Consider the following 22,552-nt stretch of genomic DNA (forward strand, 5'->3'; position numbering starts at 1 on the left):
CAAAGAGCCGACTCATTGAAAGAGTTATGCTGGGAAAGATTGAAGGCAAAAGGAGAAGAGGGCAGCAGAGGATGAGATGGTTAGACAGCATCGCTGACTCAATGGACATGAATCTGGGCAAACTCAGGGAAATAGAGTAGGACCAGGAAGCCTGATGTACTGCAGTCCATGGGGTCACAAAGAGTCGAACATGTCTTAGTGACTGAACACCAGCAACCCTACTTTTAAAATAGCTCCTGCAAGTTGAGAAAAGAAAAATCAGACAAGCAAGGCTGTTGTGAGGGTGTTTCCAAGAGGCTAGTAAACATTGGAAAGCACAACCTCGTACAGAATCAGATGTATAACAAAAGAAGAGTGAGACACATTATTCAGTGTTCTCTTGGGAAGTAAAAGGGATCACCTCCAGTGTAGGGAAGATAGTGAAATATAATAAAATTTTTTGAAAGTAATCTGGTAGTATCTATTAAAATGAAAAACAGGCTTTTGACATAGCGATTCAACTTTGGAGAATCTATTCTACAGAAGGAAAAGAATTATTCAAGTGAAATATGTGTAAGAATGCTTATTATAACATTGTTTATAACAGAAGAAAACTCAAAGCAATTTTTCATCATTAATGGAGTAATTGAGGAAATTTTGGCATATTTATGTTGAAGTTCTTTTGAAAAAAAAAATGAGTTTCTTATATCTATTGTCCTGAAAATGACTGTGATATTAAGTGGAAAAGAACACAAAAGCAACCAAGCTACAGAGTAAGTTGTATTGTGTGATTGCTCTAAAAAGAAAAAAGAATAAACCTTTATTCAATGAACAAGCAACCATGAAACAGGAATGTTTAAATATAAACAGAGAGGAGAAGGATGATATATACAAATACTTGTGAATTACCTAACTCTAGTTTTCTTAAAGGGTCATCAGTGAGCCAAATATTTGACGGTGCATCTTTGGGTTAGATTCCCACGTGGGGGATTGTTGAATCAAAGGGTAAACACATGTGTAATTTTGCTTGCTGTTGTTATTCAGTTGCTAGGTTGTATCCAACTCTTTGCAACCCCAGAACTACAGCACGCCAGGCTTCTCTGTGCTTCACTATTTCCCAGAGTTTGTTTAAACTCATGTCCGTTGAGTCAGTGATGCCATCCAACCATCTCATCTTCTGTCCCCTTCTCCTCTTGCCCTCAATCTTTCCCAGCATCAGGGTCTTTTCCAATGAGTCAGCTCTTTGCAGGTGGCCAAAGTTTTGCTAGATGTTGCCAAACTCCTTCCAGGTTTTGCACCATTTTGCATTTTTACTGGCAATGATTGAGAGTATAGAAGGAGTATTGTTTTCGCCATGCCTCATGGCATGTGGGATCTTAGTTCCCTGACCAGAGCTTGAACCCGGGCCCCCTGCATTAGAAGCATGGAGTCATAACCACTGAACCATCAGGAAAGTTCCCAGAAGGAGTATTTTTAATATCACTGAAGTATAATGATTGCTGCTTTTCTGGAAGTATAAGCATTCTTCTGATTGTTGTTCAGCCACCCAGTGGTGTCCAACTCTTTGTGACCCCATGGACTGCAGCACTCCAGGCCTGCCTGTCCCTCACCATCTTCTGGAGTTTGCTCAAGTTCATGTCCATTGCATCGGTGATGCCATCCAGCTATCTCATCCTCTGGTTCCCTCTTCTCCTTCTGCCTTCAGTCTTTCTCAGCATCAGGGTCTTTTCCAATGGAGTTTGCAGCAGGTGACCAAAGTATTGGAGCTTCAGCATCCTTCTGATGAGTATTCAGGGTTGATTTCTTTTAAGATGGACTGGTTTGATCTCTTTGCTCTCTCTCTCTCTCAAGAGTCTTCTCCAGCACCATGGTTCAAAAGCATCGATTCTTCGGCACTATGCCTTCTTTACCATCTGGCTCTCACAACTGTTATTTTGATAGAAAATGTCAAAGTCATCACAGGCAGATTATTTTATAGGCAGGGTACTTAATTAAATGGAAACATTGGTGATTCATAGTATGGGGAGAAATGATGGTTGACCTGCTGGCCTGATCAAGTGCTGAGGACCCTTGCTTTCTCTGCAGCTGACCTTAGCCATGCAAAGGGTCTCCTCTCCTTCTCCTTGGTGGGGTGGGAGGTAAAGTAAGCCTCAGTCTCTCAGCCATCTGTACCACAGGTTAGGCATGTACTACATGCGAGGCAGGTTGCTCTGAGAACCTAAATAGTGAATATTAAAACATTCTCTGACTTTCGAGGGCTAGTGTTAAAGTGAACAAACTCTTGCTTTATCCCTGGTTTGTGTTGTATGATGTTTCCTGTGCCTCAATTAATCAGTAGAGCAGCCAGTATTCATGTCTATAGACAGTTTGTACATTCGTAAACAGATTGTATGATTTTCCTAGCAATTTTAAAGATAAAGTATTTTGTTGACCTGAAGGATATCTCATTTCCATTTACCTTGCATCCATCCCAAGGCGCTTCAGTCGTGGCCAACTCTTTGCAACCTTACGGAATGTAGCCCATCAGGTTCCTCTGTCTGTGGGATTCTCCAAGGCAAGAATACTGGAGTGGGTTGCCATGCCCTCCTGCAGGGGATCTTCCCTACCCAGGAGTCAAACCCATGTCTCTGACGACTCCTGCATTGGCAGGCAGTTTCTTTTACCATAGGTGCCACCTGGGAGGCCCTGCTATTTGTCTTATTTCCCCTGACCTTGAGCTTCCCAGGTGATGCTGGTGGTAAGGAATCTGCCTGCCAGTGCAGGAGATGTAAGAGACATGGGTTCTATCCCTGAGTTGGGAAGATCCCCTGGAGGAGGGCATGGCAACCCACTCTAGTATTCTTGCCTGGAGAATCCCACAATCAGCCTGGCAGGCTACAGTCCATAGGGTCTCAAAGAGTCGGACGTGACTTAGCACAGTTCAGTTCAGTTCAGTTCAGTAGCTGAGTCGTGTCCCACTCTTTGTGACCCCATGAATTGCAGCACGCCAGGCCTCCCTGTCCATCACCAACTCCTGGAGTTCACTCAAACTCACATCCATCGAGTCAGTGATGCCACCCAGCCATCTCATCTTCTGTCTTCCCTTCTCCTCCTGCCCCCAATCCCTCCCAGCATCAGAGTCTTTTCCAATGAGTCAACTCTTTGCATGAGGTGGCCAAAGTATTGGAGTTTCAGCTTTAGCATCAGTCCTTCCAAAGAACACCCAGGACTGATCTCCTTTAGAATGGACTGGTTGGATCTCCTTGCAGTCCAAGGGACTCTCCAACACCACAGTTCAAAAGCATCAATTCTTCGGCACTCAGCCTTCTTCACAGTCCAACTCTCACATCCATACATGACTACTGGAAAAACCATAGCCTTGACTAGACGGACCTTTGTTGGTATGGTAATGTCTCTGCTTTTGAATATGCTATCTAGGTTGGTCATAACTTTCCTTCCAAGGAGTAAGCGTCTTTTAATTTCATGGCTGCAGTCACCATCTGCAGTGATTTTGGAGCCCCCCAAAATAAAGTCTGACACTGTTTCCACTGTTTCCCCATTTATTTGCCATGAAGTGATGGGACCGGATGCCATGATCTTCGTTTTCTGAATGTTGAGCTTTAAGCCAACTTTTTCAGTCTCCTCTTTCACTTTCAAGAGGCTTTTTAGTTCCTCTTCACTTTCTGCCACACACCTCTAATTTTACTGATTGATTTTCTTGTTGATTTTATCACCCAGATAGGGACAAAATCCTATAGACAGAAACAGTAAGCCGGTGAGAAGACCATTGGTCAGAAGGAATAAGCAATCTCGAATATAGCCTGGCATCTTTTGGCTCCGTCCCTGTTTTTTGAAACATTATAAGACTTTGGACCCAGATAAGACTTCTTGGCTCCCTCTCTGAATTGATATAAAAGTGGGAAAATTTGGACATCTTAAACCATAGATTAGAAAGTAGATTCCTGGTTGTCAGGGATGGAGGAAGAAAGGAATGGGGAGGGACTGCTAATAGGGTAGAGCTTCTTTTGGAGGTGATGAAAATATTCTGGAAATAGAATAGCATAGTCACATTTACTAAAAATACTTTTTTATTTTAATTGGCTATATTGGCTCTTAGTTGCGGCATGTGGGATCTATAGTTGTGACATGTGGGAACTGGTTCCTTGTCCAGGGATCAAACGTGGGGCCCGTGCATTGGGAGCTCAGTCTTAGCCGGTGGACCACCAGAGAATTCCCCACTACGGATACTTTAAAATGAAATCTTATTGCCTATGGGTTATGTATCAATAAAGAACTGTATAAGGAAAAAAATGAATCCTTACAGTGACTATCAGAACATTTAGGACAAGAAAATGTTCATAAAAAATGAACTAATTGGTAGGTGATAAGAACTGCCGGAAATGTTTTTCTAGACCACAAATCTGCCATCATTTGTTGAATAATAAGACAGGAGGGAGTTTCAAGTCAATTACCTTACATCAAGTGTAAGAAGTTGTGCCCCAGAAGTTGTTCTGGTTAAGGATTAAATCCTTTATTTCAAAACCTCCTTTGTAAGCATGACTTTAATTTTACTTTCAGCATCAGTATGACAACCTGTTCCACAATGGCTGCCCTGGGAATGATGCCACTCTGCCTTTATCTCTACACCTTGTCCTGGAACCTCGAGCAGAATCTCACGATTCCATATCAGAACATAGGTCTGTATTGGGCTTGTGACGTGAAATAGTAATAGTGATGGTAATAATAGCAGCTGTTGTTTAGTATGTGTCTGCTTTATACAGGGGATTCTACATATGTCTAATTTAATTCTCCACATAACCCAACAGTATAGATTCTATTACCAGTTCCATTTCTTGTATTTTCAGAAATAGATGAACTCACTTGACCAAGGTTGTGTACTGCTAAGTGCAGAACTTGATTTCTGACTCTGGAATCTGACTGCAAAGTCCCAGTTCTTAAGGCCTACAAGTGTTCAGTTTTGAAAATAAAGTCAGAAAACTCACTTATTAAAAACAAACAAACTCTCCTTATATAATCCACTGGAAAGTAGTTTGACCCCTGTGACCCGCAGGTTGACTGCATCTCAGTGCCTCTTACGAGACCTTGGTTCCCCAGTTTCATCTGTCACGTGGCCTGTGAGCCTCGACTTCTTTACTGATCAACACAAACGATTCTTATGAACTGTTAAAGCATATCCACACATCACAACCACACCCACATCTCCTTCATCAGCTTCTTAAACTCTGTCCTTTTTTTAGAGAGCTCTGTGAACTTACTCAGCTTAGAGGAAAAACTTGGTGAGATGATATGTCTATCCTGGTTTGATCAGAGTCTTTGAAGAATTGTTAGAAACTGGTTCTTGAACTCCAAAGTGTCAATCTGAAGTTTCAAGTTATCTCTTGGAGGGCTTACAACCCATGGCCCATAGTTCAAAACTATGAACAGAGCCACATCCGGGTAACAGCTGAAGCCCATTGAATTTGTAAAATTTGAGTGAAATCTTAACTTAGAAATCATAATTTTATATGCAACTTCTTCATGTTACTAAGAGATTTAATATATTCTGTTTTGATAATATATAATAATAGGCACTTGTATACAATTTAAGCCCCAAATATTATAAGCAACTTATATGGCTTTGGCTAGTATTTCAAGTGAGCAGATTTGGAATGTGGCACTGGAAAATGTCAGGGTATGGCTCCTGTTGGGCAAGTAGACCTCTGCTGTATTGAGCCTGCCTTCAATGTCTTCATTTACTTGTGTTCACTAAACGATGTATTGATGTGTTTCTCTACCTGCCTATGGGTTACCTGGTTACAAGTGAAAGTATGAGAACTTGCTTTGGTTTCTAAAACAGATGGTATGTTTGTTTTGCGATAAGGATTCTTTGCAAAGCAAATCACTCATTGGCTTCAAATAGAGAAATAATAGCTGTAGTTGTAGAGTGGTGACCCCATACATAGCAACCAAAGAATCTTGAAGACACAAAAGGGTCCATCTGTTTTCTAATCTTTACATTTTCAGTTGTCTCTAAAATCCCATGTGCTTGTTGAAGGATTCTGAGAGAAATATATGATGGCATTCAGTGCTATCATATACCCTTCAAAGACTGTCTTTCAAAGATTAAAATATTTTTTGGAGGTGGATGCAGAAATAAAATGTTGCTTTAATTAAAGTTTTTATCTAAGTGAAACAGACATAAATTGTTGAGGCCTGGGAGATAAGGGTAGAGAAAGGATACCTACAGTCTGACAGATGTTTCTTCTTTTCAGGAATCACCCTTGTGTGCCTGATCATTCCTGTGGCCTTTGGTATCTATGTGAATTATAGGTGGCCAAAACAATCCAAAATTATTCTTAAGGTAAGGAATTCCATGGGACATTTCAGACACTGAGACTTGACAAACGGATGTAGGCAATGACCAGAACAAACAGACCAGTAGAATACAGCCCACACCCAGCAATTTTCTTTACATGCCCTGCATTTTTGTATCCAGTCGCTCTATTTCCTCCAGTCTAAGGCTTGCCTTTTCACTTCCGTGGGCCCCTACGTTGAGGCTTATGACATCCTGCAAAGCATGGAACTCATGCTCCAGGGGCAGAAAAGCTTAGGCCTGCGTGTGGACAGAGAGCGCCCATTCACTCACAAGGCTTCACATGGTGCCCTCCAGTGAAGGCTGCTCAAGGCTGCGTGAAGTGGGGCCCAGTGTTTAGGATGTGGCTGGTTTCCTGGAAGAGCAGGGAGCAGCGCTGTCTTTCAGAAGCATTCCTGGGGGAGCCTCTAAAGATGGAGTCTGTACACACAAGCAAGGACTTCTGACCACCCAAATCACTGTCAGAATGAAATCATCCAGAACGTGTTGAGGAATGATGGGAACTGGGACCTCTTGCCTCCTCTTGACTTTCCAGGGTTGTCTTTTTTTGTTTTAATTGAAGTATAGTTGATGTACAATGTTGTGTTAATTTCTGGTGTACAGCAGAATGACTTGGTTTTACATATATATATATTCATTTTTATATTCTTTTTCATTATGGATTATTCAAGGACATTAAATATAGTTCCTTAGGGTTGTTTTTAGTTTATTGGAGAAACAAACAAATGTCCTCGTTAAATGGCTTTTAAAAATTATCTGGCTTGAAAGAAGGCATTCTCAACAATGGTGTCCCTCCCCTAGGATTCCAAGTATGTATTGTTTTAGAAGATATATGCTTTTACCCTTTTAATATATGCTGCTTTCACGAAGATTTAAAAAATGTTTTAGTTATTTTTTGTATTTATAAAGAAAGAAACATTCAGAGCTAATTGGAATTTCGGCAAATGAAATCTCAGCTCCTTTTAGTTTGAGGATTATACCTTGGTTCAGCTTAAGCTTGGTGTTTGGCTGTACCTGGCAGAACATGCCACTCCATTCGCCTGCATGGATGCTGCTTCTCCACTTTGGTGTGAGACTGAACCACTCCCACCCTTCCTCCAGGCGGGTGGAGAATGAGAGAAGAGAGGTTGGGAGGCAGACAAATCAATTCCCAGGGAACTGGGGGAAGGATGAAATGGTATGTGTGTGGATTGGACATGGTGACTTTACTGTTATTTCAGTAGGAGAAAATTTCCAGGGTGGCAGTGGGTGGTTATAATTTTGTTTACGAAACAACAGGAACGAGTCTGATCACGGGAACCTCTTCCTGTTTGTTTATTCTTGGTTGTGGCACATGGGTTGCTCTCTAGTTGTGGCACACAGGCTCAGCAGTTGCCCTGTGGAATGCAGGATCTTAGTTCCCTGACAAGGGGGTCAAACCTGTGTCCCCTGCATTGGAAGGCAGATTCTTAGCCAATAGACCACCAGAGAAGTCCCAGGAACCTCTTACTTTTCAAGTACTTTATTTTGAATTACTTCCTTAAAAGAGTACCTAACAAAAAAAATAATGATTTTAGCATTTCCAAATCCTCTACTAGTTCATCAGTGTCATTGGAGAAATATTTCCTATATGTTTGTAAAGAGCAAATTCAAAACCCTTTGGCTATTCCGTAGTTGTGGCAGAAAATATTTAACAATGTATATAACTATATTTTAGAGTATCTTCATTAAAATTAGGATACTTTAATCATCATTTTGGGATGTCTTCATTCTCTGTTCCTAGTCCTCTTTTAATTTTAGATCTGATTCATTTTCTTTTTTTTAATTTTAAATTTATTTATTTTTTAATTGAAGGATAATTACTTTATAGAATTGTGTTGGTTTCTGCCAGACATCAACGTACATCTGATTCATTTTCTGGATGAGTTGCTTTTGGTAAATTTTAAGCTCTGAGATCCCTCTCTTGGTAGAAAGTTCAGAGGCCTTAGCGTGTTGCAGCATCTTCGGTTAGGCGGAGGCCCAGTGTTTCCCTGATTTTGACCCCAGGACACACCTGAGGTACGCTGGGTTGTTTTTATTTTGCTTTGGTTCTCCACACCCTGAATCATTTGAAATCAAGGTTGATGCTGTCACTTGGTGAAGAGTTTGCTGTGTGCATGATGTGTGTGGGAACTTGCCAAGATCCTGATTTTCCGCCAATATTCTGGGTCTTGCTTCCTATCTTGGAAAAAAATTTTGTTTAATTTTTAACTGTTGATCAACAAAAGTATGAGAGTATTCATTTGGGAGAGGATAGAGATATCTGTCAGTAACTCTCATATTACATTAACATTAGCTCAGGCAGTCTAATGAAGCATTGGTAAATTTCATTTGGCGGAGAGAAGCACAGGAATCAATGGTGTAAGAAATCTCTGGCAGTTGAAGGGGTGGTGGGAAAACAGTGGTGGATGGTCGGCAGGGCAGATCTCAGACGACAGATTCCAGGGTGGGGTCTGAGAGGTTGTGTGCAGAGGAGCTCAGTTGTGTTATACTCTTTGTGACCCTATGGACTGTAGCCTGCCAGGCTCGTCTGTCCATGGAATTCTTCAGGCAAGAATACTGGAGTGGGTTGCCATTTCCTCCTCCAGGGGATCTTCCCAACCCAGGGATCGAACGTCTCTCATGTCTCCTGCATCGCAGGCAGATTCTTTACTGCTAGTGCCTCCAGGAAGCCCTGTGTGGAGGTGTTCGATGCTTATTAACAGATTTTCCCCTTATTTCACAAATGTGTCCTATCCATGAAAAATTTCACTACCCAATTCTTCTGGCAAAATCCTCCACTTGAAAGGAAAAAGGTACCGGTCATAAAATAAGAAGACTTAGGTTTGTGTTGAGCTTCATCGAATTCTAGCTCCTCAGCTAAGGCACTTGACCACGTTGGACCTCTGTAAAATGACATAGGATTTGGTGGTTCTCTAAGTCCTCTCTTTTGTTCCTCTCTTCTAGGTTTCAAGGCTTTTAGAGCAGTGATGGGCTTTGCAAAAAGACCATGATGTTCACGCATACCTCTTTTATTGATTTCTCTTAGATCGGGGCCATTGCTGGTGGACTCCTCTTTTTGGTCGTCACAGGGGCTGGTATGGTGCTGATGAAAGAATTTTGGAATTCAGACATCATTCTTCTGATGATCAGTTTCATCTTTCCTTTGATTGGCCATGCCACAGGCTTTCTCCTGGCACTTCTTACCCACCAATCTTGGCAGAGGTACAGTTAAATTATCCATAAACTTTTATAAAGAGGACAAATTAAACACATTGCTGTTGGCAGACTTTGTTGCCTGTCTGTGTCTGGAAGCACAAAGAGTTTTGCCTTATAAAGTGGGTGGAACAGGACAACTCATCGTAAAGAGAGTGGAAGTGAAGTGAAGTCGCTCAGTCGTGTCCAACTTTTTGCGACCCCATGGACTGTAGCCTACAGGCTCCTCCGTCCATGGGATTTTCAAGGCATGAATACTGGAGTGGGTTGCCATTTCATTCTCCAAAAGAGAGTGGAAAGATCATAGTAATTCTTCACATAAATGAAAAAGTGAAAGTGAAAGTCATTCAATTGTGTCCGACTCTTTGTGACCCCATGGACTATACAGTCCATGGAATTCGCCAGGCCAGAATACTGGAGTGGGTAGCCTTACCCTTCTCCAGGGGATCTTCCCAACCCAGGGATCATTCATTAATGGTGTCAATATGCCAATCCTAATTTCACAAATTATAACTTCCCATCAATTTGGCCTTGGTTTCAAACCACTTGTTGCAATCTGGACACACTTCTCTTCTTAGTCTGATAGTTTAAGAGGATGGGTGAGATGGTTTCACTAAATATAGAGATCATTCTAGAGGATGAGCAAGGATTCAAAGATTAAGCATTTATCTATTTGTGCCAAATTTTTAAAAAATGCTAATTATAAAGGGCAAGAGGAGATAGGACAAATTCAAGAAATACAATAGGAATTTATCTTAAATATTATCATTACAATGTGGGGTATATAATACCTAAATACTGTTGTTCTTGTTCAGTCACTAAGTCATGTCTGACTCTTTGCAACCCCATAGACTGCACCAGGTCAGGCTTCCCTGTCCTCCACTATCTCCCAGAGTTTGCTCAAACTCATGTGCCATGAATCAGTGATGCCTTTTAACCATCTCATCCTCTGTCATCTCCTCCTCCTGCCCTCAATCTTTCTCAGCATCAGGGTCTTTTCAAATGAGTCAGCTCTTCGCATCAGGTGTCAGGTGGCCAAAGTATTGGAGTTTCAGCTTTAACATCAGTCCTTCTAATGAATATTCAGGACTGATTTCCTTTAGGATGGACTGGTTGCATCTCCTTGCAGTCCAAGGGACTCTCAAGAGTCTTCTCCAGCACCACATTTCAAAAGCATCAGTACTTTGGCGCTCAGCTTTCTTTATAGTCCAGTTCTCACATCCATACATGACTAGTGGAAAAACCATAGCCTTGACTAGACAGACCTTTATTGACAAAGTAATATCTCTGCTTTTCAATATGCTGTCTAGGTTGGTCATAACATTCCTTCCAAGGAGTAAGTGTCTTTTAATTTCATGGCTGCAATCACCATCTGCAGTGATTTTGGAGCCCCCCAAAATAAAATCTGACACTGTTTCCACTGTTTCCCCATCTATTTCCCATGAATTGATGGGACCGGATGCCATGGTCTTCGTTTTCTGAATGTTGAGCTTTCAGCCAACTTTTTCACTCTCCTCTTTCACTTTCATCAAGAGGCTCTTTAGTTCTTCTTCACTTTCTGCCATAAGGATGGTATCAGCTGCATATCTGAGGTTATTGATATTTATCCCGGCAATCTTGATTCCAGCCTGTGCTTCCTCCAGCCCAGTGTTTCTCATGATGTACTCTGCATAGAAGTTAAATAAGCAGGGTGACAATATACAGCCTTGACGAACTCCTTTTCCTATTTGGAACCAGTCTGATGTTCCATGTCCAGTTCTAACTGTTGCTTCCTGACCTGCATACAGGTTTCTCAAGAGGCAGATCAGGTGATCTGGTATTCCCATCTCTTTCAGAATTTTCCACAGTTTATTGTGATCCACACAGTCAAAGGCTTTAGCATAGTCAATAAAGCAGAAGTAGAGGTTTTTCTGGAGCTCTCTTGCTTTTTCGATGATCCAGCAGATGTTGGCAATTTGATCTCTGGTTCCTCTGCCTTTCCTAAAACCAGCTTGAACATCTGGAAGTTCACGGTTCATGTATTGCTGAAGCCTGGCTTGGAGAATTTTGAGCATTACTTTACTAGCATGTGAGATGAGTGCAATTGTGCAGTAGTTTGAGCATTCTTTGGCATTGCCTTTCTTTGGGATTGGAATGAAAACTGACCTTTTCCAGTCCTGTGGCCACTGCTGAGTTTTCCAAATTCGCTGGCATATTGAGTGCAGCACTTTCACAGCATCATCTTTCAGGATTTGAAATAGCTCAATTGGAATTCCATCACCTCCACTAGCTTTGTTTGTAGTGATGCTTCCTAAGGTCCATTTGACTTCACATTCCAGGATGTCTGGCTCTAGTTGAGTGATCACACCATGGAGATTATCTGGGTCATGAAGATCTTTTTTGTACAGTTTTTCTGTGTATTCTTGCCACCTCTTCTTAATATCTTCTGCTTCTGTTAGGTCCATACCATTCCTGTCCTTTATTGAGCCCATCTTTGCATGAAATGTTCCTTTGGTATCTCTAATTTTCTTGAAGAGATCTCTAGTCTTTCCCATTCTATTATTTTCCTCTATTTCTTTGCATTGATTGCTGAGGAAGGCTTTCTTATTTCTTCTTGCTATTCTTTGGAACTCTGCATTCAGATGCTTATATCTTTCCTTTTCTCCTTTGCTTTTCGCTTCTCTTCTTTTCACGGCTATTTGTAAGGCCTCCCCAGACAACCATTTTGCTTTTTTGCATTTCTTTTCCATGGGGATGGTCTTGATCCCTGTCTCCTGTACAATGTCACGAATCTCAGTCTATAGTTCATCAGGCACTCTATCTATCAGATCTAGTCCCTTAAATCTATTTCTCACTTCCACTGTATAGTCATAAGGCATTTGATTTAGGTCATACCTGAATGGTCTAGTGGTTTTCCCTTCTTTCTTCAGTTTCAGTCTGAATTTGGCAATAAGGAGTTCACGATCTGAGCCACAGTCAGCTCCTGGTCTTGTTTTTGCTGACTGTATAGAGCTTCTCTATCTTTGGCTACAAAGAATATAATCAATCTGATTTTGGTGTTGACCATCTGGTGATGTCCATGTGTAGAGTCTTCTCTTGTGTGTTGGAAGAGGGTGTTTGTTATGACCAGTGCGTTCTCTTGGCAGAACTCTATTAGCCTTTGCCCTGCTTCATTCCGTACTCCAAGGCCAAATTTGCCTGTTACTCCAGGTGTTTCTTGACTTCCTACTTTTACGTTCCAGTCCCCTATAGTGAAAAGGACATCTTTTCTGGGTGTTAGTTCTAGAAGGTCTTGTAGGTCTTCAAAGAACTGTTCAACTTCAGCTTCTTCAGTGATACTGCTCGGGGCATAGACTTGGATTACCGTGATACTGAATGGTTTGCCTTGGAAACGAACAGAGATCATTCTGTTGTTGTTGAGATTGCATCCAAGTACTGCATTTCAGACTCTCTTGTTGACTGTGATGGCCACTCCATTTCTTCTAAGGGATTCCTGCCCACAGTAGTAGATACAATGGTCATCTGAGTTAAATTCACCCATTCCAGCCCATCTGAGTTCGCTGATTCCTAGAATGTCGATGTTCACTCTTGTCATCTCCTGTTTGACTACTTCCAATTTGCTTTGATTCATGAACCTGACATTCCAGGTCCCTGTGCAATATTTCTCTTTACAGCATCAAATCTTGCTTCTATCACCAGTCCCATCCACAAGTGGGATGTCCTTCCAATGATTATTCAGGGTTGTTTCCTTTAGGATTGACTGGTTTGATCGCCTTGCTGTCCAAGGGACTCTCAAGGGTCTTCTCTAGCACCACAATTTGAAAGCATCAGTTCTTTGGTGCTCAATCTTCTTTATGGTCCAAATATCACATCCATACATGACTACTGGAAAAACCATAGCCTTGACTAGATGGACCTTTGTTGGCAAAGTCACGTCTCTGATTTTTAATATGCTAAGTTTGTCATCACTTTCCTTCCAAGGAGCAAACGTCTTCTAATTTCATGCCTGCAGTTACTGTCCACAGTGATTTTGGAGCCAAAGAAAAGAAAATCTGTCACTTTTTCCACTTCTCCCCCTTCTATTTGCCACGAAGTGATGGGACCAGATGCCATGCTCTTAGTGTTTTGAATGTTGAGTTTTAAGCCGGCTTTTTCACTCTCCTCTTTCACCCTCATCAAGAGATCTTAGTTCCTCTTTACTTTTTGCCATTAGAGTGGTATCATTTGCATATCTGAAGTTGTTGAAATTTCTCCTGGCAATCATGATTCCAGCTTGTGATTCATCCAGTAGGCATTTCACATGATGTACTCTGCATATAAGTTACATAAGCAGGGTGACAATATACAGGCTTGTCGTACTCCTTTCCCAACTTTGAACCATTTCATTGTTCCATATCTGGTCCTAACTGTTGCTTCTTGACCTACATACAGGTTTCTCAGGAGGCAGGTAAGGTGGTCTGGTATTCCCATCTCTTAAAGAATTTTCCAGTTGGTTGTGATCCACACAGTCAAAAATTTTAGTATAGTCAGTGAAACAGGAGTAGACGTTTTTTTCTGGAATGCTCTTGCTTTTTCTGTGATCCAGTGAATGTTGGCAAGTTGATCTTTGGCTCCTCTGCCTTTTCTGAATCCAGCTTGTACACCTGGAAGTTCTTGATTCATATACTACTGAAGCTGAGCTTGAAGGATTTTGAACATAACCTTGCCAGCATGTGAAATGAGTGCAGTTGTATGGTTTGAACATTCTTTGGCATTGTCTTTCTTTGGGATTGGAATGAAAACTGACCCAGTGGCCACTGCTGAGTTTTCCAAATTTGCTCACATAAAGTGCAGCACTTTAACAGCATCATCTTTTAGGATTTTAAATAGCTTCAACTGGAATTCCATCACCTCCATAAGCTCTGATAGTAGTAGTGCTTCCTAAGGTCCACTTGATTTGACATTCCAGGATGTCTGGTTCTAGGTGAGTGACCATACCATTGTGGTTATCTGGGTAATTAAGATTTTTTTGTGTAGTTCTTCTGTGTATTCTTGCCCCCTCTTCTCAATCTCTTTTGCTTCTGTTAGGTCCTTACCATTTCTGGCCTTTATCATGCCCATCCTTACATGAAATAAACATTATAAAAGATTGCAAATGATAACACTCCATACTGTTTTGCCTGTCAATGAGATAAGCATTATCATACAGTGTTGGTGGGAACATAATTTGGCACAAACTCTCTGGAAGGCTATTTAGTCATATCAACAGCCTTATAAATATTTATAGCTATTAATTCAGTGACTTTATTTCTAGAAATCTGTCCTGAAGCTAGCAAATCAGATAAACAAACATATACTGATGTACAAGGATATTAATTTCAGTGTTATGTGTGAATATAAAAAATAGAGACAGTTTAAATATCTGACAAAAGAGATATTTAATTCATGACTGTGTCTATGTGAGTACTATAATTCATCCATTTTAATGCTTTTGGAAAATACTTGAAATAAGTTTAAAAGGAGCAGGAAACAGTATGCATTTTGATTCCCATTTGTAGAAGAAAATAGAAAAATTTTATGCTTAGGAAAATATTGGACGAAATATACCATAGGCTAATTGGACTTCCCGGGTTGTCCAGCAGCTAATACTCCTCACTCCCAATGCATTGGGCCTGGGTTCAATCCCTGGTCAGGGAACTAGATCCTACAAGTTGCAGCTAAAAGTTTGCATGTCACTACTAAAACTCTGTGCAGTCACATAAACAAAAATATTTTGGCTTCCTGCATGGCTCAGTCAGTAAAGAACTTGCCTACAATGCAGGAGACTGCCTGCAATGCAGGAGAAATGGGTTTTGGTCCCTGGGTTAGGAAGATCCCCTGGGGAAGGAAATGGCAACCCATTCCAGTATTCTTGCCTGGAAAATTCCATGGTCAGCTGAGCCTGGAAGGCAGGCTATAGTTCATGGGCTCTCAAAGAGTCAGACACAATTGAGTGACTAAATCACCACTATGATAAATGTTTAATTTTGAGTAGTGGGATGAAGAGTAATTTTAGTTTCTTAATATTTCCTTGATATATTATCTAAATTTTTTGATGCATAATGAATATATACTACTTTTCAAATCAGAAAAGTATTATTGAAAAATAAACTGTGCCATTAAATTCCCAAAGTGATGTTTGGGGATTTTTTTTTTTTTTTTTCATGTTAACTGGTACTTTGTTTACAACCTAAACATTGTTGGGGATTTCCAGGTGGTGCTAGTGGTAAAGAATCTGCCTGCCAATGCAGGAGAGGAGAGTGACATGGGTTTGATCCCTGGGTCAGGAAGATCCCCTGGAGTAGGTAATGGCAACCCACTCCAGTATGCTTGCCTGGAGAATTCCATGGACAGAGGAGCCTGGCAGGCTACTGTCCATGGGGTTACAAAGAGTCAGACATGACTGAAGCAACTTAGCACATCACAAACATTGTCAATTTAAGAAGAAATCCACTGTGATATGTAGATCTCCCCATTTAAATTCTAGGGTTTCTTCTTTTGATCCTTGGTAAAATTTTATCCAAGAAACAGAATAGACACATATATGTATTTAAAAACATGAAGTGGGAGACTTTTAATCAGCTTTATGTTTTTGTCTACTTCGGAAACATTCAGGATGGTACCAAATAGTTGGTGAGGCTCTGCCAAGTGGCTCAGAGGTTAAAGCGTCTGCCTGCAATGCGGGAGACCTGGGTTCGATCCCTGGGTCAGGAAGATCCCCTGGAGAAGGAAATGGCAACCCACTCCAGAATTCTTGCCTGGAGAATCCCATGGACGGAGGAGCCTGGTGGGGTACAGTCCACAGAATCGCAAGAGTCGGACACGACTGAGCGACTTCACTTCTGCCAAGTGTATCTCATTTACTTCTTGCTGCAAGTCTAAGAGGTAGATACTCTTGGTTACCCATTCTACAGATGAGCAAACCCTTTGGAGAAGTAATCTGACCAAGTTCATAGAACCAGAATGTGGTGGAGTTAAGATTTGGACCTGGGTTTTTTTTTTTTTTTTTTTTTACAAGGTCAGTACAGCCATATCTGCAGGGGGCTGGTTCCAGGATCCCCTGAAGATACCAGACTCCAACTCCAAGGGTGCTCAACTTCCTTATATAAAATAACATAGTATTTGCATTTAACCTATGTACATCTTCCATAGGTCTTCCCAGGTGGCTCAATGGTAAGGGCCGCCTGCAGTACAGGAAACACAGATTCAATTCCTGGGTCGGGACTATCCCCTGGAGGAGGGCATGGCAACCCCCTCCAGTATTTTTGCCTGGGAAGTCCCATGGACAGAGGAGCCTGGTGGGTTGCAGTCCATGAGACTGCAAAAGACTTGGACACAACTTAGTGACTGAGCATGCACGCACGTCTTCCATATACTTGTCTCTAGATGACTTATAATACCTAACACAATGTAAATGCTACATAAATAGTTGCCTGCGAGGCAAGTTCAAGTTTTGCTTTTAGAAACCTTGCGCAATTTTTCTTTTCCAAAATATTTTTGATCTGAGGTTGGTTGAATCCATGGGCTGACTGTCCTTAGGAACACAGACTGTTGAGGATTTGAAATATAACTGAGTCTGGAGAGAAGGATTCCTATGGCAGAGTGTAGTCAACAGTCTTGTTTTTTTCCGCACTTGATGGCTTGAGAAATATCAGGACTGAGATACTGCATTTGCTTTGTGAATGGTCCAGGTATGAGGTACAGCTGTATAGCTTAATCATGTCAAGTTATGGACAAGGTCTCTGAAAGAACTGAGAGTAATCTGCAGAAAGCATAACAAGAAACAGGATAATTAGAAATAAAATCAGGGCCACTGAATTTGCCCTGTACTAGTGATAATAGGTTTACTCCCACATTACACACCTTGTCACCTTCACATCTCAGTCCAGTTTGTGTAGCGTGCTAAGTCACTTCCATCATGTTCGATTCTTTGCAACCCCGTGGACCACAGCCCACCAGGATCCTCTGTCCATGGGATTCTCCAGACAAGAATACTGGAGTGGGTTGCCATGCCCTTCTCCAGGGGATCTTCCAGACCCAGGGATTGAACCCTTGTCTCTAAGTCTCCTGAATTGGCAGGCAGGTTCTTTACCACGACAGCCACCTGGGAAGCCAGTGTGGGTAGAGGAGCTGCCTTATCACATGCCTCTGTCCTCTCTTCTGCCATCTGTGAAAACCTCAAGATGCCCTTTGGAAACTGGAAAAGATGAAGCTGCCTAACCCAGCCTCCAAGGTCCTGCCTAGGTTTTCCTTTTTTCTCCTTCCTGCTCTTCCTTCCTTCCTCCCTTCCTCTCTTCCTTTGAAAACAAATCAAACAGAGAAAAGTATACAAAACTTATTACTAAACCCTTTCACCAAAGACTTCATTGCAGACATTTGGTTTTCACATAGGATTTTTATGTTTCTTTTTTTAAAAAATAATTTTATTTATTTATTTGGCCATGCTGGGTCTTCGTCGCCATGAGGGCTGCTCTCTGGTTGCGGTGCACAGGCTTCTCAGTGCGGTGGCTCCCTGGTTGTGGAGCACAGACTCTAGGGCAAGTGGGCTTCAGCAGTTGTGACTCCTGGGCTCTAGAGCACTGGCTCAGTAGTCGTGACTCACAGGCTTAGTTGTCCCGCACCATGTGGGATCTTTCTGACCCAGGGATCAAACCCACATCTCCTGCACTGGCAGGCAGATTCCTCACTGAGACACTGGAGAAGCCCTGTTTATTTTCAAGTGTCATTTAGGTTGCTGTTTAGTTGCTCAGTCGTGTCCGACTCTCTGCGACCCCATAGGCTGTGGCTTGCCAAGCTCCTCTGCCCATGGGATTTTGTAGGCAAGAATACTGGAGTGGGTTGCTATTTCCTTCTCCAGGGGATCTTCCCAACCCAGGGATGGAAGCTGAGTGTCCTGCATTGGCAGGCAGATTCTTTAGTTTACACTGTTTTGTCTCTGACTCAATTTTCCATTCTCACCTCCTCGTCCTTCACTTCCCACAGGCTGGCTTAGAGCATGAGCAGTGCTTACTGACCAGGCCACACTCATGCCTGTCCCCAAACAACCATTTCCCACATTAAATGCCTCTTTCCCTGTCCATCCTTTAATCCCACCCTTCCTCTGTGAAGCCTTCTCTAAAAGTGGCATTTACGCCACTTTTCTGAATTTCTGCACCATCTCCCTGACCTGTCATCATGCTTGGTCGTGTGTTGTTTCCGTGTATCTTGTCTTTTCACCCAGATTCCTAGGGGAGGTTGGTAGAGCCCCATTCAAGAGGTGCTTCTTAAGAGACCGCCTACCGAGTAGGTACTCATCAAATAATTATTGAAGCATTTGTAGTAAGCACTTTTGGTAGTCTCAGCTCCTGGCTTGCACTTATTACTATATGTAAGAGAAGATTTTTGTATAATCCTTATTGCTGGTGCATAAAATTTTTGTCTTGGTAGGTGCAGGACAATTTCCTTAGAAACTGGAACTCAGAATGTTCAGATGTGCTTCACCATGCTGCAGTTATCCTTCACTGCAGAGCAACTGGTCCAGATATTTGGCTTCATATTGGCCTATGGACTTTTCCAGATGCTGAATGGGTTTTTCATGGTTGCTGGTACGTAAAGACCCCAGTGTGTAGGCGTGACTGAAAATTGTTCACCCAGTTCACAAACTCCTTTTTCAACATGAATCTACATGGACTGCCCTTGTGATACATTTTTAGCATGACATTTCTAGGGAACATAAATGTATAAACAAGATCCTGTGCCACAAGTGGAAGTTTCACAGAAAAATATAAAAAAAAAAAAACCGTGAAAGTGAGCTTACAAACCAGTATGCTTTGCAAAGAAACAATGCACTCTCAGAACTGTCCATGAGCAATTATTTAATCTCAAAAATGACGTTATGTTTTATTAAGAAATATTCCAAATGTTATTTCACAGTACTTCTGTGACTAAGAATTGTGCTGAATGGCTGTGAAATATAATGCATACTGCTGCTGCTGCTGCTAAGTCGCTTCAGTCGTGTCCAACTCTCTGCGACCCCATAGACGGCAGGCCACTGGGTTGCCATTTCTTCCTCCGGTGCGTGAAAGTGAAAAGTGAAAGTGAATTCGCTCAGTCGTGTCCGACTCTTAGCGACCCCATGGACTGCAGCCTACCAGGCTCCTCCGTCCATGGGATTTTCCAGGCAAGAGTACTGGAGTGGGGTGCCATTGCCTTCTCCATAATGCATACACATACATTTTAAAAAACATACATATATATGTCCTTGGGCTTCCCTGATGGCTCAGACAGTAAAGAATCTGCCTACAACGTGGGAAACCTGGGTTTGATCCCTGGGTTGAGAGGATCCTCTGGAGGAAGGCATGGCAACCCACTCCAATATTCTTGCCTGGAGAATCCCACGGACAGAGGAGTCTGGCAGGCTACAGTGCAGAGGTCACAGAGTCGGACATGACTGAGCAACTAAGCACAGCACAGCACATATGTGCTTACCCATCCCTATCATTATTCAGGGTCACAGAGGTTAAATTTAAAATATATAGACTGATAGATTAATCTTAGCCATTGTGAATTTATTGTCACAGAACAGATTCGACTAAGCCTCAATGATTACTCATAAAACTGATTATATACTGATTACTGACAGAACAATCAGTATAAGGAACACCAGGGTTTAATTTTCCCACAAGATATATTCTAGAAGAGTAAAACCCTGGTCTTAGATCCAAATTTTAAGACCTTCTCATGGTGAGACTGTTTCTGAAGGAATATGCTTGGTCCATTCCCAGTCACAAAAGCACCAGGGGAGCACCTGATCCATAGTAAGCAATCCACAGGAGTTGCCGATTAACTGAATGAATGAATGACTGGATGAACGGATGGATAGATGGATGTATGGATAAGTTGTCAGCAATCTGATGAGTGTCTCAATCACAGAAGGTTCATTCCAGACAGAAATAGCCATCCTGATACACTGAATTATTTTGTTCTAGTTTTCTCTTCTTCCTCTTTTTCCCCGTGTGTTTATACATACGTGATCCAAAGCAAACAAACCCCCTAAGTTTTGACCCGTGTACAATGTTACCAAATTATAGTCTTTGCCAAAGTGATTTTTAAGTACTGGTGTGTTTTAACATTTAGCATATAAGATGTACAAGAGGAGATTGAAGAACAAACACGGAAACGAGAAGCCCAGTTGTCAAGAAGCCCGCCATAGGAAGAAATCCACTTCTCCTAAAGAGACCACTGCTTTCTTGGAGGTGAATGAAGAAGCCACTCTAAGTCCTGGGCCGTCGGGACCCGTGGATCCCCACGGTGCTCCCACGCCAACTGGTGACATCGCACGTGCCAAGTAGGGGCTTGTTGGTTTGACTACACCTTGCCTCCCTGAGTGGCCAGTAGAGACAGCGCAGAGCTGACGAGCGAATCTTGTTGGCAGGGCTTGTGGGAATGTGTGTGATGGTAACATATTTATATTTTTGTGTGGCTTGTGAGTTGTCATAGGATCCCCTTGGAGAATATGTTCTGCCTATTTCTGGTTCTTCCTTTGGGGGTTTACACAACATGTTTACTAGTTGCTATGTGTGTTCTTGTCTCCCGTACAGTGAAGAGCGATCCCCATCGTTACATGAAGTCGTCAAGCTGTGAATTTTAATCTCACAAGTTAAGCCTCTGGGTAGAAATGTCACCTCACACTGCAGGGCAAGGACAGAGTCTGGACCCACTTGACTTCTTGACTTTGGGCAAGTGCTTTGGGGTCGTGGGGAGAAAACATACAGCTCTTATAAAAATGGGGTCTTTTCTCAAATGATTATTTTTAAGGGCTTGAAAATCTTAGATTTATAGATGTAATACGAGCAATTACATTACATTCCCTAGAGGAATCTAATGAACCCTTGAGGGTAATATTTTTACTCCCTAGAGACAGGCACATGTTTATTCTTCTAATATATAGATTTATGAGTTATATAATTTAAAAAGGGCATTCCATGTATACTGTTGCATAAATCACTAAATGATTAATCACTGACTCAGTGGACATGAGTTTGAGCAAACTCCAGGAGATGAAGGACAGGGGAGCTGGGGTGCTGCAGTCCATGGGATTGCAGAGTTGGACACGACTTAGCGACTGAACAACAAAACCAACAATATATTACAGAGCATCTTTACATGTCGGTCTGTGTTGACCTATCTCATTCTTTAGAACAGTGGCTTCATAGAAGTATTCCAGTGTATGGAAGGATTGTAATTTATTTCACCATTTCTTCTTCAAGGACATTTAGATAGCTTTCAACTTCTTGGTATTACAGTGCTATCACAAACACCTGTGCCTCCATGCCAGTATTTCTGTAGGATCATTTTCTAGACTTGAATTGCCAGGCTGATTGCACATTAAAATGCTGGGCAGAGAGCTCTCTGGCAACGTGGTACCAGCAGTGCCTGAGAGTGTCTGGTTTCCCACAGCCATATTCATCTTAAGAACGATCGTTCTGCTTTGTGAAAATATCTCATTTAAAATTGAATTGTAAAAATCGAGTGAAGCATTTTTCATGAGTGCGTGTTCATGTCCTTTGCCCGCTTTTCTATTGTATTTTTTCCTTTTTGACTGATAAATTTGAACACATGGTGGACAGTGACTCTGCTCTGTTTTGTCAATATTTTACCGCTCTTTTGTCTCTTAGTTTTGTATAATGTCTTTTGCTGTATGGAAGTTTCACATGTTCAGCTTTATTAGTCTTTCAAAATTGTATTTTGACCTTAAGATAGATATATCAAATGTTAGAATATTTATATCTTTGTGTGGATCATGAATTGTAAAAGACCCCTTTTTCATGAATGTATGTGGCCCCTTTTCAGGGAGTTCTTTTTGGGGTCAACATATTTACTAGCTGCTGAGTATACTGTCTGGCAGTAGATAAAACCCATCCTTCTCCTCTAACATTATTAAAAATATTTCCTATATTTTCTATTACTTTGATCAACTAAATATGTACATATTTATTTTGAATTTTTCTATGCTATGTTAAAAATCTATTT

At 41.6% G+C, this 22,552-nt stretch overlaps 1 protein-coding gene across 1 annotated transcript in view; it reads left to right on the top strand.

The window, feature by feature from the left end:
* SLC10A6 (solute carrier family 10 member 6) overlaps positions 1 to 21,323 on the top strand; it is a 29,487-nt gene extending 8,164 nt beyond the window's left edge. The window contains exons 2-7 of the mRNA XM_086404967.1: positions 4,537 to 4,655; positions 6,231 to 6,319; positions 9,378 to 9,553; positions 18,968 to 19,125; positions 20,657 to 20,867; positions 21,121 to 21,323. Of these exons, the coding sequence (XP_086261093.1) occupies positions 4,537 to 4,655; positions 6,231 to 6,319; positions 9,378 to 9,553; positions 18,968 to 19,125; positions 20,657 to 20,867; positions 21,121 to 21,163 (796 nt within the window). The 3' untranslated portion in view covers positions 21,164 to 21,323. The remainder of the gene's footprint in view (positions 1 to 4,536; positions 4,656 to 6,230; positions 6,320 to 9,377; positions 9,554 to 18,967; positions 19,126 to 20,656; positions 20,868 to 21,120) is intronic.
* Positions 21,324 to 22,552: the final 1,229 nt, after the last annotated feature.

The sequence above is a fragment of the Bos grunniens genome, chromosome 6 (genome assembly GCF_055505025.1).
Source record: "Bos grunniens cultivar Pamir isolate PY7600 chromosome 6, Bosgru_T2T1.0, whole genome shotgun sequence".
NCBI classification, from domain to species: domain Eukaryota; kingdom Metazoa; phylum Chordata; class Mammalia; order Artiodactyla; family Bovidae; genus Bos; species Bos grunniens.